The sequence below is a fragment of the Meles meles genome, chromosome 9 (genome assembly GCF_922984935.1).
Source record: "Meles meles chromosome 9, mMelMel3.1 paternal haplotype, whole genome shotgun sequence".
NCBI lineage: Eukaryota > Metazoa > Chordata > Mammalia > Carnivora > Mustelidae > Meles > Meles meles.
The window spans coordinates 14,419,050-14,436,893 of NC_060074.1; the positions used below are offsets into that span (position 1 = coordinate 14,419,050).

The following is a 17,844-nucleotide window of genomic DNA, read 5'->3' on the forward strand; positions in this document are numbered from 1 at the left end:
AGCCCAAATTGAGTTACATGCTTGCCCAACTGAGCCACCCAGGCGTCCTGAATTATTCACTTTAAATTAATGAATTGTATGTTATATGAATTATATGTCAACAAAATTTTTTAAAAAGAATAATAATGCTACTACTATTTAGTTATAAGAGATCCATCTAAAACATAAGGATACAGAAAGATAAACAATAAGTTGATGGGAAAAAATATTAGCTATATTAGTATCAGATCAAATGAACTTTAAGAAAAACATTACCAGAGACAAGGAGGGTCACATTTTAATGACAGATATTCATTAAACAGGAAGATAGGACAATTTAAAATTTGTATACAGCTAGCAATATAGCTTTGAAATATATGAGCCAAAAATGGATACAACTAAAAAAAATAGTCTTAATTATAATAAAAGATTTTAACACAACTTTCTAGTAATTGATAAGCAGTCAAAAATTTAATAAACAGATATGCCCTACTCAGTGAACAGACAGAAAGATGTTCACAAGCTTATATTTTTTTTTTCACAAGCTTATTTTTAAAGGCAGTGAAGTATAAACAACAGAAATTGGGATCTTAAAGAATTCTTAATGATATAGGACAGTGTTAATTGAAAAGAACCAGACCACAAAGTTGGATATAGTAATTCCAATCTTGTTTAAAGTATTATCTGTAGATTGGAAAAATACTTTATCGTTGATTTTAAACACTTTGACTAGGATGTACATCAGTAAGATTTTCTTTGCAATTATCCCTGCTTGGGGTTCACTGATCTTAAATCTATGGTTGGTTGTCTTTCATCAGTTTCGAAAACATCTTGTGCATTATCTCTTTGAGTGTTTCTTCTATACTATTTCCTGCCTCTCCTACTGTGTTTCTAATTAATGTATATTAGGCCATTTGATATTGTCTTGTAGATACTGGATTCTCTTTTTTCCTCTCTCTCTTTCTCTTTGTGATATAATTTGGATAATCTGTTGATGTGTATTCAAATTTATTGATTCTTTTGTCAGTGGTATCTTTTCTGCTGATAATTATGTCACAAGAATTCTTTAGGTCCACTACCATACATTTAATTTCTAACAATTCCATTTGGCTGTTTTCTAATTTCTCTATCTCATCTGACATTTTCCATCTGTTCATTCATGTGTCCACTTTTTCCACTACTATTTTTTTAAGATTTTTATTTATTTCAGAGAGAGAGAGAGAGCATGCGCACATGAGCTGGGGGAGGAACAGAGGGAGAGGATGAAACAGAGTGCCCGCTAAGAAGGGACCCTGGTAATGTGGGGCTTGATCCCAGGACCCTGAGATTGTGACCTGAGCCAAAGGTAGATGCTTAATTGAGTGAGCCACCCAAGCACCCCTCCACTGTATTTTTAACACATTTTTCATTGTTATTTTTTAAGTCTCTGATACTTTCATCATCAATGTTGTTTCTGTTGATGACTTCTTTTTTGACATTGAACCATATTTTCTTGCTTCTTCACATCTTTTGACTTTTGGTTGAATAATGAACATTGCAGATAAAAGAAGAATGATTGTAAAATAAATATTATTTATGTTGAGGAAAGGATACACCCTGTTTTGTCAAGCTACTGTAATGAGGGGCTAAATGAACTCTTTTAGCTGAGCTTTATCTGGGCTTTGTTGTTGCCTCAGTTTGATTCATTTCATTATAGGTTTCAGATGCTCTGAGGGCAGGAGGAACCTTCACCTCAGTAGGATTTGATATCAGTGCTTAATAGGATTTCTCTTAGTTCTCCTTTGCCTTCACTCTTTGGTAAGCCCTATACTCTGGCACTTCAAGAAAGAGCTCTCTCAACTTTAATAGTCCTTACCCAGCCCCAGGTGGACACTGTTGTAATCAGTGAAAGCCTGCATGCCCACAAGGTTTACTTTAGCTTTCTTGACCTATTCTCAGGCTTTAGCAGGCCTTTTGTACCTACACATAATGGGATTCTCTCAGTTTTCGGCTTGTGACTACTTGGTAGAGGCCTATAGAAAAGAGTTAGTAGGTATCTGCAAGCTCTTTATGTGTTCACAGCCCCTAGATATTCTTAGCTATCTGCTATCCAGTACTCTTATGCCTTAAGAATTTGTTAAATATTTAGCTGTTTCTTTCTACCCACATCTGTGCGTGGTGTCCTCTTCCACTAACTGCATTACCAAGGATAAAAGCAGTTTTAGGTCTCTTCTGTCTTAGAAAGGTGTTGTCACATACTAGTATCTTAATACATTGGCTTCCTTGTGTTCTTAGCTCTTAATGAACTTTAAAAAAAAAGCTATGATTTTGTAGGTTTATTAGGTGTCTTGTTAGGTGTCTTGGCTTATTATTAGGGTGGAAATAAAATTTGTTTGCATTTTCTTACACCCTAAACAAAATTGGAAGTAACTTTTTTCACATTTTAACATATGATGTATTACTTCATCCCGTAAAACTTATGTCGACACAAAAATCTGTATACGAATGTTTATAGCAACTTTATTCATAGCTGCCAAAATTGGAAGAAACCAAGGTGTCTTTCAGTAGGTGAGTGGATAAATGCTGGCACATCCATGCCATGGGATATCATTAACTGATAAAAAGCAGTGAACTATTGAGCCACGAAAAGACATGGGGGAAACTTACATGAATATTGTTGAGTGAAAGAAGGTAGTCTGAAAAGGCTACATAGTGTATTATTTCAACTATATGACTTTCTGGAAAAGGCAAAACTATAGACACAGTAAAAATATTGGTTTCCAGAGTCTAGTGGGAGGTGGAGTTGAGGAATGAATAAGTGGAGCACAGGACACTTTAGGTTAGCAAAACTATTCTGTATGATACTGTATTGGTGAACACACACATGGCATTACGTATCTGTTAAAACCCTTAGAACTATACAGCACGAGGAGTGAAAGCTAATGTAAACTATGGACTTTAGTTAGTATATCAATAGTGGTTCGTCAGTTGTAACAAATACATTACACTGGGGGCGCCTGGGTGGCTCAGTGGTTTAAGCCGCTGCCTTCGGCTCAGGTCATGATCTCATGGTCCTGGGATCGAGTCCTACATGGGGCTCTCTGCTCGGCGGGGAGCCTGCTTCCCTCTCACTCTCTCTGCCTGCCTCTCTGCCTACTTATGATCTCTCTCTGTCAAATAAATACATAAAATCTTAAAAAAAAAAAAAAATACACTACACTGTATCAGTCTGCTCCAGCAGCCATAGGGGAGGAAAAATAATTTTTCTTCTACCCTTCTAGGTTCTTCGCTGAAGGTGTCATGTCTCCTATACCACCATAATGAAAAGACAGTGTAACAGGAGAAAAACAGGTTTAATAACATATACACTTCCTGCATACATGGGACGTACCCAGAAAAACTGAGTAATTCCGTAAAATGGCCCAAGTCGCCACCCCAAATACTGTCTCTAGTTAAGCCAAAGGAAAGGGGGTGGAGAGGAGGTTAAAGTAATACCAGTTATGGTAGGTTACTAGGAAAAGCACAGTAAACGAGTATATGTTTGCTGTGCAGATTTAAGTCCATGTCTTCTCTATTGATGAATGTTGCTAGAGTTTTAGTCATTTTCCTCTTCTTGGGTCAGAGAGGGAGATACCTTACAAATGGAGATTTTCCTTATAAATGTAAATGTCTCTCACAAAAGGGCAACTTCTTATTTTTCAGAGTTTCTTTGGTGTTTGTTAAAAATACGCAGCTCAAGATAGTCATGCCAAAGAGGCTTACTTTGGGGATACTGTATTCTGCTACCCTTTATAGCCACAACAAAATAGAATTGACCGTGTGGCTTAAACAACAGAAATCTATTTCCTCACAATCCTAGAAGCTAAAAGTCCAAGATTAGGGTGCTACCATGGTTAGGTTGTATTGAGAACTCTGTTCCTGGTGTGCAGATGGCTGATTTCTCACTGTTTCCTCACATGGTAGAGACAGAAAGCAAGCCCTCTGATAGCTCTTCCTATAAGGCCACTAATCCTGTCATGAAGTCCCCACCCCCCTGGCCTCATCTAAACCTCATCCCAAAGGACCCATCTCCAAAAATCATCACCTTGTGGGTTAATGCTTCAACATATGAATTTTAAGGGATCACAGTTCAGTCCATAGTACATTTTGTTTATTCATTCATCAGTTTATGAACATTCATGTTGTTTCCACTTTGGGTTATTATAATTAGTGGTACCATGAAAATTCCTGTAGAAGTGTTTGTTTCAATACTTGTTTTCAACTCTTTGGGGTATGCCTAGGAGTGGAATTCCTAGGTCTTCTGGTAATTCTATGTTTAACTTTTTGAAGAACTTCCAAAATGTTTTCTACTGCATTTAATGATAATTCAAATTAAAAATTTTTAAATTGTAGCCACCCTACTGTGTGTGACTTGATATCTCATGGTAAAATGAGTTTTTATATGTAGCTTTCTTCCTATAACTTATTTTGTATTTTGGAAGTAGGTACAATTATCAATATGTTGAAGTCTATTAAAATCCAATAAGTACTGAAGAAAAGCCAAATAACTTGCTAAAGGCCACTGAGAGAGTAGTGTTGAATCAAGATTTAAAATCAAATGTGATTCCAAAAACTGTTCTCTTAAATATTCTATTATTCTGTCTGTGCTGTTCCATGATATAATAGATATTCAAATAATAAGCACAACCAACAGATGTTTCAGTGTTGTAAATCTGTATAAGATCATTTGTGTGGTTAAAAATATATAATTTGCAATTACCACAGATTTATTATTAATTTTTCTTTAATTTCCTTTGATGCAAAAACATTGCTGATTTGACTATATATTGACACAGACTTTCTGACAGTATTTAACAAACTACGGAAAAAAAGATGACTGTGTTTTTAAATTTGTCTTATTTTAGGTCCACCTCATTCATTTAACCGAGATGAGACAATAATCATTGCTTTGGCATCAGTCTCTGTATTAGCTGTTTTGATAGTTGCCTTATGCTTCGGATACAGGATGCTGACAGGTAAAAATATTACCTTTTTCCTATTGTTTATTAAATACACCATTTAATCGGAATCAGTTTTCTCCTTTTTAAAAATCTATTTGCTCCCATCCTTACCTTTTAACAAACCCTTTTCCTAGTTTTTGTGAAAAGTTTCAAAAATATCCAAAATACCTCTCACCCAGCTTCAATGATTATCACATCTATATATCATCCATATATCACCCATATATCCATAGCCCTGCTTACCACATCCTTCTGTGGTAGTGGGTTATTTTGAAGTAAATCACATATATCATTTATCTGTAAAAAACTGTTTAGTATTATCTCTGAAATATAAGGACTAACCACAATACCATTTTTCACATCTAAATAAATAAATAAATAATTCTTTAGTATCATCACTGTCCAGTCAGTTATATTGAACTTTAGGTTTGATGAGCTTTTTAGGAAATCAGTACCCATTCATTCATTTGCATAACTTTAATAAAACCTTTAATGTTTCTGCAATATTTTAAACAAGGTCTGTTGTTGAAATTATCTCCCCAAATTCAGCTTTAATTTTAATTATTCATCATTCTTCATTTATAGGTGACTCTTAGTTTAGTAAATAGTTTTACTCTTGGTGACATTGGGCATAAATCTTGCTGCCTTCCCTTTTGTAGCCCTTCTTTTTAACTAAATATAATTAAAAAGTATGATAAAGATCTTCATTTTAGGAGAACCATATCTTGGTAACTTCTTTTTCCCACTCTTATAGGAGACCGTAAGCAAGGTCTTCACAGTATGAACATGATGGAGGCGGCAGCATCAGAACCCTCTCTTGACCTAGATAATCTGAAACTGTTGGAGGTAAGATTGTTCTTAGATATTATGGGCTGTTCTTTCTGCTGTCATAGTATATCTGAGACAGTAACTTTATTCAATCACTACATCATTCATCCATTTATTCCACTAACATTTATTAACTATCAGCTTAGTGCCAAGGCCTATTCTAAGCACTGAGGATATAGGTGAAGTACAGATAGTCTCCTTGAGGCTTATTTTCTTTCTTTCTTTTTTAAAAGTTTTATTTATTTGAGAAAGAGAGCGGGGCGGGTGGGGGGGGCAGAGGGAGAGGAGAGATAGAATCTCTAGAAGACTCCTGCTGAACTCAGGGCCCTGTGCACCATGGGGCTCCATCCCAGGACCCTGAGATTATGACCTGAGCCAAAATCAAGAGTCAGCCAGCCACTTAACTGACTGAGTCACCCAGGCTCCCCTTGTGGTTTATATTCTAGTGGGAAAAGAGTCTACGAACAGGTTAAACAAATAAATGTATATTATTTCTAGTAGTAGTAGTAAATGCTATAGAAAAAAGTAAAGCAGATAAGATAAAAATATGGAAAGGGAGTTGGTAAAGAGAGTATATTTAGAAAGGAGACAGAATATATTTAGGAAGGAGATGATCTTTGAGTACAGACTGCAATGATATGGGAATAAAGAGATGAGGTTCTGAAAAGAATATGCTTTTAAGCAGTCCGTAGTATATGCCTAATGAATATTCCGTCTTTGCATATATTATGTATTTTTATAGGTACATACAACTGTTGTGTATTATGTTGGATTTAATTTTCATTTCGTAATATCTCAGAACCTATGTTAAAGTTTTACCATGATGAATATATTTATGATCATTACTAGAATAAGTAAACTATGATCACCAAACTAGAGACTATTAAATAATATATGTGATAGATTTGATTATATAAAACATTTTAGGAACCTTCTGTTTAGGAGAAAAGTACAATACACAAAGTTAAAAGATTCCAAAAAAGCATTTCAGCACATGAAAAAGAATTGTTCAAGAGCTGGTGTAAATCAATAAAAGAAACAATCCATAAAAAACAGACAAAAAACATGAAGTGCCGGGGCGCCTGGGTGGCTCAGTGGGTTAAAGCCTCTGCCTTCGGCTTAGGTTATGATCCTGGGGTCCTGGGATCGAGCCCCACATCGGGCTTTATGCTCAGTGGGGAGCTGGCTTCCTCCTCTCTCTCTGCCTGCTTCTCTGCCTACTTGTGATCTCTGTCAAATAAATAAATAAAATCTTAAAAAAAAAAATGAAGTGCCAATTCACAAAGGAATTAAATGTAACTTTTAAATGTATAATAAGATGTCCAATTTATTAAATTGAAAAAAAAATACTAATTAAAACCATAGAATATTATCTTGGGCTGAGTAAAACACTCCCAAACATTGCTGATTTAACTATAAATTGATACAATGTTCTAAAGGGCATTTTATCTGTCTGTTATAATTTTAACCTAGAAATAGTGAATGAAATATAATGAAAATCCTTAAATAAATGATAGTAAATTCTTAACCTGTTTCAGTAAAGTGAAAGAAATATCCAGAAGCCAAAAATGAAGATGCATATGGGTTGCATTTTGCTGATTTTATTTTTTTTATTGTGTCCTGGATATTAAGAATGTTATATTGTGGATACCCTGTGTTCTGTTAGGCTTTTCTTTCTTTCTTTTTTTCTTTAAGATTTTATTTATTTATTTGAAATGGGGGTCATCTGGATGGCTCAGTTGGTTAAGTGGCTGTCTTTGGCGCAAGTCATGAACCCAGGGTCCTGGGATTGAGCCCTGCATCTGGGTCCCTGCTCAGCAGAGAGCCTGCTTTTCCCTCTCCCTCTCCCTCTCCCTGCTGCTCTGCCTACTTGTGTTCTCTCTCCATCTCTCTAATAAATAAATAAAATCTTAAAAGAGAGAGAGAGAGAGAGAATCAGTGAGAGGGAGAGCATGAACAGGGAGAGAAGCAGACTTCCCTGCTGAGCAGCAGACCAGACATGGGGCTCAATCTCAGGACCCTGGGATCATGACCTGAGCTGAAAGCAGACACTTAACCAGCTGAGCCACTCAGGTGCCCCCTGTTAGGTTTTTCTAAAGTGTGTTTGTTTCCACTGTTTGTTTTAATAGGCAGTTAACTTGGTTGGATATGCTGCAAACTCATCTCTTAGGCAAAAGCTCAAAATCTCAGCGCAATTATTTTATCTTTAGCTGGAATTGGTCTCGTATATTCGCTGGGTTTCCCCCTCTCTCACTCTCTTTTGTGGGATTCTCCGTTCACTTTCCAGAATCTGTGGTTGCCCTTCATTCTGTCCTCTGATTCCTAGGGCCAGAATGATTACGGATTTTCTATTACAGTTCTAGCTCCACTGCAGAGTGTTCTTTCAGCCTGCTCTCAGACTAAGAGCTATAAAAATGGGTAGTTCACCCTAGGCATTCCTTTCTAAGTGTTGACTCCCAGAATCTACTTCGTTTAGGTTCATTCTCTAGCACTTTCGGATTTCTTTTTAAAATTTTGTTCAGGGGCTCCTGTGTGGCTCAGTGGGTTAAGTGTCTGCCTTTTGCTCAGGTCATGATCCCGGGGTCCTGAGGTTGAGCCCCATGTTGGGCTCCCTGCTCAGGAAGTCTGCTGGTCCCATTCCCTCTGCCCCTCTCTCCACTCGTGCTCCCATTCTCTCTCTCTCTCTCTCTCTCTAATAAATAAATAAATTTTAAAAAATTTTAAATGAAACTTTGTTCAGAGTTTGTAGTTGTTATCTGTGGGAGGGCTGGGTATGGTAGGACCTTCCTGAGCCATACGATATATGGGGTTTATTGGTTTCTTGACATTGAAGTAATTTAAACTATAAGTAGTAGAGAGCTATAGTCTACATTTAGATTTATACTTTTCTAGAAAATTTGATTTTTCAGTTGTGATATGAATTAATATCTTGCTTTCTTCAAAACAAATTTATAGCTGATTGGCCGGGGTCGATATGGAGCCGTTTATAAAGGTTCTTTAGATGAGCGTCCAGTTGCCGTAAAAGTGTTTTCCTTCGCAAACCGTCAGAATTTTATCAATGAGAAGAACATTTACAGAGTGCCTTTGATGGAACATGACAACATTGCTCGCTTTATAGTTGGAGATGAGAGAGTTACTACAGATGGACGCATGGAGTATTTGCTTGTGATGGAGTATTATCCCAATGTAAGTTCTTTATAAAAATTAAAGTGACATTTATATTAGCTGTCAATCAAATTTTCAGGACTACTGTTCTGTAAAGCACTGGTGGTTTGCAACTGGTTATTAATGGTCTGCAGTGAGATAAGGATCTCACATCAGAATGTGAATCAACTAAGTCACTGGTTAACTGTTTAATTCATCTGTCTCTGTCTCTTTCTCCCTCTCAGCAAGACTTTCTTGATGAAGGAAACAGTGTTTTTTGATTGACATTTATTCTGGTACAAGCTCCTTATCCCTGTCTGGTTATAAATAGTTTGTAGAAGAGCACCTTGAGTAACACTGACACATATATATTTGTGAAAGCTTTCTGTTTTATACTTGTAAAACAAAAAAATATAATTTGTATTTGTACTGGTAAAAGATACATTATGAAGAAAGAGTCTAAAAAACTTTTTTCTATCTTAATGTGGTAAAGGAGCATTTAATGTGAAATAATCTTTTATACTTTTTAATATTGGAGAAATAAAAATTAATAATGTTTAAATTATCCTTTCATTCTCTCCTCCCCTCTCTACTCATGGAAATGTCTCTTTTGAGATATTGAAATGTCATAGTTCATGAGATCTTCATGGAATCCTAACCTACTTAAAAATTTTATAAGACTGTTGCTTATTTATCTTGTCCTGTACAGGTAAATTAATTCCATTTTTTTTTTGTATGTGTGTATTTTTCCCTTTATATAGGGATCTCTATGCAAGTATTTGAGTCTCCATACAAGTGATTGGGTCAGCTCTTGCCGTCTGGCTCATTCTGTGACTAGGGGACTGGCTTATCTTCATACAGAATTGCCACGAGGAGGTAAGACAATGAATAGAAGACGAATGACACCCATATGGGGTCAAAATTCACAAAGGGAAATTTTATTTGTATCTTCAGACTAAGAATATATTTTATTTAATAGCAGATTTATTATTAAACAGCTGTTTGAAAGATCTGGCATGATGAAATGGATTTGAAATGTAATAAGAATAAGAAAAAGAACTTAAAGACTCTAGAGAGTTCATGGATCTCATTGAGATTTTTATTAAAGCTCTGAACACCTTCTTAGAAAAGATATATGTATGTTATACTTTTAAGAATGCTCTTTTGATTCTAATGGTTCACAGACCCTTTAAAATCATCATGCACTTAGGTTAAAAACCTCTTAGCTTAAAAACCTCTTAGCTAGGCTGTACTACATTTCCTTGCATTTATTTCCTTATTTATACAGTGCATTGCCAATTCTTTACTTTTAACATCATATGGACTTTATTCTATGGTTGGTTGGTCTTGAGTATATAATTCAGTGTTATAATTATAATTATATATTTATATATATTATTCTATATAAGTATATATATAATATATATAAATATATAATTATAATTAGTTATAATTCAATGTTTCTCTTAGCTAGAATTAGGTTTGGTCAAATCTGTCAGGGGGGAAAATAACAGACTTTAATAAGAATGAAAAATGAAATGAAAAGAATGAAAAATTTTTTTCTCATGTAAGAAAAATTTTTTTCTCATGTAAATTTAGGGAGAGGTGGTCTAAGATTGGCTTGGTAGCACCATAGTATTATTGGAGCCTTATTATTATCTCCTCCATCACTATATATGGCTGACGTTTCCAAGGTCACCTCATTGTCCATCATGCTATATATCCGCTAATTAGTAGGAGAAAGAAAGGGAGGGTAGAAGGAATTGTACCCTTCTGCCTCCAGAAGTCCTACTCTTATACTTATGTTTTATTTTCCAGAACTTAATTCACACTTAACTACTGCATTTATCTTCAAGAGATGCTGAAAATACAGTTGTTACTGTTATTGTTGTTGTTTTTAAGCTGGGTGTGTTGGTATCTCAAATAATATTAGATTCCGGTACCGAGTAGAAAGAAGAAAATGCATGGTGGGGATTTCATAACTGTATGGTTGTATTCTTTGCCATAACTACAGTTTTCTTTAGCATCTGTGTGCATTTTTGCTAGTTGTTCAAAGTATCTCTTTAATTCACTTACTCTCATACTTTGTTTCAAAATACACCTCCCATCATAAGCTTGCTTCAAAACTAAATCTTTGTGCTTTCTCAAGCTTTCATCCCTTATGGGATTTTGTTGTCATAGTACAGCCCAGAATATTGCTTTTCTAGTTTCTCTGACCTCTGTAGATAAGAGAATCGTTAATATATCAATTTCTTTGATCTTTGTTCCATTCTGTAATAGCATGGATCATCTTTTCTAGCTGCTGCTTCATATATAAATAATTTCTCCTGAATAATTTATCACTTCATTTATCCTGACATCTTGCTTTTCCTGAATAAAGAATTGACCAATGTTATTGCCTATGTCAGCAATTTGATGCACTTATTCTAGTGCCTTAGCACATTAACCATTTGGACTGTGTTTCCTTACTCTTAAATATTATTGTAATTCATTTAAAGAGCTGGCTTAGCACAGAATTTAAAATACCACACTAGTCCTCCTTTTTAAGACTTGCATGATTCAGCAAGGTTTCAAGTCAAACATTGGCTGAAAAGAATGATTGCCATCAAATAAGAGTTTTATTTAATATAGATGTTGCTCTCAAATATTACCTAATATTATCTTTTAAACAAGTTAACCTTTTTTTTAAACTGTGTGCATGTGTGTATGTGTGTATGTGTGTATGTGTGTATGTATATATATATATATTTATATAAAATATATGCTATTGCAGAAAATATTAGTACCTATTTGATTTTTTTATGATTTTATTTATTTATTTGAAATAGACGGAGAGAGCAGGAATATGAGTGGGGAGAGGGTGGACAGGGAAAGCAGACTTCCCGCTGAGCAGGAGCCCAATGTGGGCCTCAATCCCAGGACCCCGGGTTCATGATCCAAGCTGAAGGCAGACACTTAATGACTGAGGCACACAGGCACCCCTGATTTTTAAAATATTGGAAATATGCTATATTATTTCAAAACATTTAAAGTGTTATTTCACCCTTTTTCCAGAGAATGCTGTTTTTCCCAGTATCTTCAGATGTAACTTTGCTATTTGGCATAGAAATTTTATAGTAAGGAATAATACTATTATTATTTATTCAGCTCTTTTTTGCTTCAGAACAAATAAGGAGGAGTTGAACCTGTTTATTTATTTGTAATTGTCTTTCTTATGAATTTTTTCTTTAGAATGTCTATGAAACTTGTAACTGTACTCTCCCCAGAAATATCTAACAAAGACCATATAGCTCATAGATCACTCAACTCTAAACAGAAAAGTACTATTAACTAGTACATCCTTTCAGGTCCTTTCTGTGTGTGTGTGTTTGGGTGTGTGTGCATGTGTGTATAAATATCCACAGAGACTTTTTTATTAAGGTTTTATTTTTTAACACAATTGAAATATTATGTCCTGCTTTTCTTTGAGATATTTGCCTATCACAGTGCTGGTGCCCAGAGCAAAATCACTGTATATTTTGCTCTTTTCTCTTCATCCCCTGCCCCTAAATAAAAAGGATTAAAAGGTATACCGAGGAGAACTTCAAGGGGAAAAGTCTCTTAAAGGGCAGTCTATAGTTCTAACTCTTGAATTGGTGATAAATCCTAATCTTGTTTCCTCTCTTCCTTTTCTTCTCTCTCTCTTACCTCTTTTGTTCCCCTTCTCCATTTCTTTTTTCCTTTTTTTTCTCATTACATAAAAAAAAGTACTACCCTGTTTTCCTCTCTGGCTGTCTCACTGATTTGTTCATTGCCCATTCTCCCCATTATTTGCCTGGTTTCCCTAAGTATGAGATCTTTTAGTTTAAGTATTGATTTGGGGTTAGTATACAACAAATATTTTCCAAATATAGAAACATTTTTATATCTCTATAAATTTCTTAAAAAATATCACCTCGAGATTATACCATATATACTAATATTATGGTTTTATGCAGAATAAGAAATGCAGCTCTTCTAGGGGTTGAACAAATCATGTTCGTACAAACTTTAGAAAGCTGGACCATGAACTGAAAGGGGAGAAAATGAGCAGGAAAGATCAATGATAACTACCATTTTTTAGATCCATGGTAACTACTATTTTTTCCTCCAGTTGTGCTGTGTGCTCTTTTTTTAAAAAATATATTTCAAAGGAATCATTACCCTCTTTTTAGTTTCACTGCTGGTGAAATTGCAATCTGATTTTCATTAATGAGAGTAATGACTAAATGTGAGCCTATTTGTACCTAAATATAAATACTCAGTAAACTTATCACTGACTTTGTCCTGATTGCTCTATTTCTTTTTATACCTAGAGAGTTCTTTTAAGTTTAAGAAATTGTGGTATAGAATTTTTTTTAATTCAAAAACTATAGTTTTGCTGAATAATATTTATATAAGGTTTCCTTATAGAGAGGGAAAAATACATTATGTTTTTCATGAGGCACCTTAGGTTAGATACATGTGTGCCAACCCTTTTAAATTCAGGTAAAACATATTCTGTTTTTGCCTTCATGGAGCATATTGTCTAGTGATAATAGAATGAATATAATAGTGCTTTGTTTCTCTGTAAAATAAGAAAATAGGTTTTCACATCTTGCTGAGAGATAGCAGCTCCTCTCCTCATTCTCCAGGTCCATCGTAAAACTATTCCTAGTTTGATTTGAAGAACTGAAGTGGGCTTAGAGACAGAGCTCAACCTGAGGACAGAACTGGCATGTTCCGTCACAGGTTTGATCTGTTAAGCCATAAGAGAATAGTACACATACGTTTACAAATTTTGGAGCCATCTCAGTTTTTCACTGATAACTTATTTTAAACAAGCTGACTTTTAAAATTTTTTATATTAAATATTTCTTTCTCTGTTGCCTCCTTTTATTACCCTAGAAATGAGGAGAAAAAGAACAAGTGTGTGTTAAAATAAGAAGCAATAGCATGTTGGCTATTAGCTTGCAGCTAAAGATTTAAAGCTTAATTAATTATACATGCAACAGTAGTTTATGTTGCAAAATATAGTGAAAATAGTAATGATTGTGAGTTGAAACTTTGCTTTCTTGTTTCCTTTTTTGTTATTAGAAAATTAATGTTCAGAAAAATAATACAATCATCTATATTTGTGTAGTCCCTATTATATGCATGCTTACTTTATGTCCAAGAGTGCTATTTAAGCATAAGTAAATATTTGAAATTATCTAAACAGATCATTATAAACCTGCAATTTCCCATCGAGATTTAAACAGCAGAAATGTCCTGGTGAAAAATGATGGAACCTGTGTTATTAGTGACTTTGGATTATCCATGAAGCTGACTGGAAATAGACTGGTACGCCCAGGGGAAGAAGATAATGCAGCCATAAGTGAGGTGAGTATATACAAAAGGTATAACTTGGACATACATTGGGAACATAATGAATGGCATTAAAAAAATCAAGACAGGACAGTTACCCTTATATGCTACCAATTCAGCATATTAAGAATTATAAAATTAAAAAATATAAAAGACATTATATGAAGTTTATCAGTTGTTTATGGAAATCACTGCCATTCCAACTCATGTTTGACAGTCATTCGGAGGAAGTGTTTAGGAACTGACTTTTGAAGGAAGAGTAACATTGCCAGTTTGAGATAGACCAGTCACCTTCTGATAATCACTATTAAAATGTGGAACACATCCTTCCTAACCTTTTTCTCTGCATTCACATACATATGACTATGTTAATATATATATTTTATATATTTATATATAAATAAATATATAGATAATAGATTTTTTTTAACTTAAAACAATTTTTAGGGGTGCCTCAGTAGCTCAGTTGGTTGAAGGTCTGACTCTTGATTTCAACTCAGGTCATGATCTTTAGATGGTGAGATTGATCCCTGCCTCGGGCTCTGTGGTCAGCATGGAGTCTGCTTAAAATTCTCTCTCTTCCTCTCCCTCTACCTCTCCCCCTGTTTTTGTGCTCTCTCCTTAAATAAATAAATAAAATCTTTAACATTTAAAAAATTTTTTTAAATATTAAATGGTACATGTTGTTGTATACTTTTCTCATTGTGTCTTAGAAATGTTTCTACATCGACATACATAGGATGGTGTAGTGCATTCTTCTTGATTGATGAATAGTATTAAGTAGGATGGAGTTACCATAGTTTAATTATTCAAGAAGGGCATTTTATAGGTAAAAAATTTGGTATAGAAGGTTTCAGTGACATGTTTAGGGTCAAATAACATATCATTGACATGAAATTTATGTATAACTTTTGATCTAATGTATGGCTTTCAGAATATGCTACATTCTGTCCTGAAAAATATCACTGTAATTTAACAGGTTGGCACAATCAGATATATGGCACCAGAAGTCCTAGAAGGAGCTGTGAACCTGAGGGACTGTGAATCAGCTTTGAAACAAGTAGACATGTATGCACTTGGACTCATTTATTGGGAGATATTTATGAGATGTACAGACCTTTTCCCAGGTAGGAGAATTGCTATCAAAAATTGATATATGTTTTAAAGTGAAGCAGTTATATCTTCTTTTTCTACCTATATTAAATAAGTCAACATTTTTGCTTTTACTTTCATTTAAACCTTTAGTTCATTGCCATCTAGTGTTTAGAAACATCATTAGCAGACGGTTGTCAATCAGGAAAATTTTTTAAAAGGATTTCAAGTTTTGCATCTGAGTGCAGTTTAATTAATTGCTCATAATAGCTTATCTGTGTTTAGTTTGGTCTCTGATTGCTTTAACAGTCATAGTTGTCCTTATCCACCCTCTGAGCATTTGATAAGCTACACTTTGAATGTTTCCTCATTTGACCCAAGTAAAAAATTAGAAACAATGAATTAACCATTGAAACACTTTTTTCTTTCTTTTTCCTTTATTTTTTTCATTCTCCATTCTTTTTTGTTATTGTTGTTAAGATTTTATTTATTTGACAGAGATCACAAGTAGGCAGAGAGACAAGCAGAGAGAGAGGGGGGAGGTAGGCTCCCTGTTGAGCAGAGAGCCCAATGCGGGACTCGATCCTGGGACTTGATCCTGGGGCTTGATCCCAGGAACCTGAGACTACCTGAGCCAAAGGCAGAGGCTTAACCCACTGAGCCATCCAGGCGCCCTTCATTCTCCATTCTTGACTTTGTGCTTTCCTTCCTTTCTTTTAATGAAAGAACACTCATATAATATGAATGCTTGTTTGAGGCTTATTTGAATTAGCCAAATGATTTTATAGTTTTTCTCTTTTTGTTAGAATTATATTACTGTCCTTATTGTCCTATAAAAACTTTAACTATCAATATATGCATTGCATTCTTCTAGATGATATACAAAATGATTTGATATATATAGCTTCTATCTTACAGGAATAACATTATTAAAAGCACAGGAAATGGAGAACAGTCAATTGAATCAGCATTAGACAAATTATGAAATGGAACTATTGAATAAAAACAAGGATTAGTGGTAGGGTTGAATTTTTTGGCTTTAAAACTTTAAGCATTTAATAGTTTATAATTCTAAAAATAAAATAAGTTAATAATTATTTAGATTACTTAAAGGTCCATCAGTTATTATTTAGAAGCATTTCCCCTCTTTAATTGGAAGTACGGAGTACTCAATTGGAGTATTTTTCTGGACATAGCAAAACTGCAGTAGTATCACACAATATTTTTGGAACTTTTGAAACTTTTTATTTCTATTATTGGAATTTGGCCACAGATTTTTTTTTAATACATCCTAATCCAGAATATTTTGTTTTTCAGAAGCATGTCTGACTAAAATGATTCTTATACCAGCATTAGTATATTGCGATCAACAATAGTTTTTGGACAACTACTGCAGTCAGAGAATAACTATTGCTTTTGGTCTGATAAATAATAAAGAGCAATATCAAGTGTTTGAAAAGGGAAAGGCAGCGTGCCTTGGTGGCGCAGTTGGTTAAGCATCCAATTCTTAGTTTTGTCTCAGGTCGTGATCTCAGAGTCCTGAGATTGAGCCCCACATGGGGCTCCATGCTCAGCATGGAGTATACTTGAAGATTCTCTGCCTCTCCCCTATGCTCATGCTCTCTCTCTCTCTCTTAAATAAATCTTTAAAAAAGAAGAAAAAAGAAAAGGGAAAGGCAATTCAATCTTATTTGCAGATTATTTTAGTAACATGTAGGATGAATTGAAATAGAATTAAAGGCAATTTAAAAAGGGAAAAGACAGGCACCTGACTGATCTCTGGGTTGCGGCCAAGAGTTTGAGCCCCATTTTGGGGGTGGAGATTACTAAAAAAACAATAGTTAAAAACAGGGAAAAGAAGGCGTTACTGTTTAATGGATACATAGTTTCTGTTTGGGAAGATGGAAAACATTCTAGAGGTGGGTAGTAGCAATGGTTGCACAACGTTATTAATGTACTTGTTGCCAGGGGACTAACTATATGCTTAAAAATTGTTAAAATGGTAAATATGAAAATAAAAATAAAGGAAAAGAAAACGAGAGTTGCTGTAAGAGATCCTATAATCTTGGATATGGAAATTGACAAGAAAAGGCATGTGTAAGAAAATGTAGAGGAGAAATCTGTCATTCTGTTTAGCTATTAGAAGAAAATCTAAGGAATTGGGAAATACTCAGAGATCAAAGAAATAGGGTGGCAGCCAGGAACTTAGGAAAAAATAGTGGTTTACATTGGAAAGTTGAGTTAGTTATGGAGACTTTTGGATGCGGTATTGATGGGACAACTGAAGAAAAAATTTTTAAAGAATTTTTTTAAATTAGGATTTGAGAGAATTTAAAGTGTTTTGGAAATTATCTATATACAGATGGTAAATGGGAACTTATGAGTGAATGTTCTTTCCTAAGAGAACAAATTAAGAACGCAAAAAAATTGAGCAATGAAGACTGCATATTAGGGGACC

General features: G+C 34.5%; 1 protein-coding gene across 1 annotated transcript in view; it reads left to right on the forward strand.

Moving 5' to 3' along the window:
* The window catches only part of BMPR2 (bone morphogenetic protein receptor type 2), a 210,823-nt gene that overhangs the window by 156,959 nt on the left and 36,020 nt on the right, over positions 1-17,844 (forward strand). The window contains exons 4-9 of the mRNA XM_046018542.1: positions 4,863-4,973; positions 5,713-5,804; positions 8,742-8,972; positions 9,692-9,806; positions 14,149-14,309; positions 15,274-15,421. Of these exons, the coding sequence (XP_045874498.1) occupies positions 4,863-4,973; positions 5,713-5,804; positions 8,742-8,972; positions 9,692-9,806; positions 14,149-14,309; positions 15,274-15,421 (858 nt within the window). The remainder of the gene's footprint in view (positions 1-4,862; positions 4,974-5,712; positions 5,805-8,741; positions 8,973-9,691; positions 9,807-14,148; positions 14,310-15,273; positions 15,422-17,844) is intronic.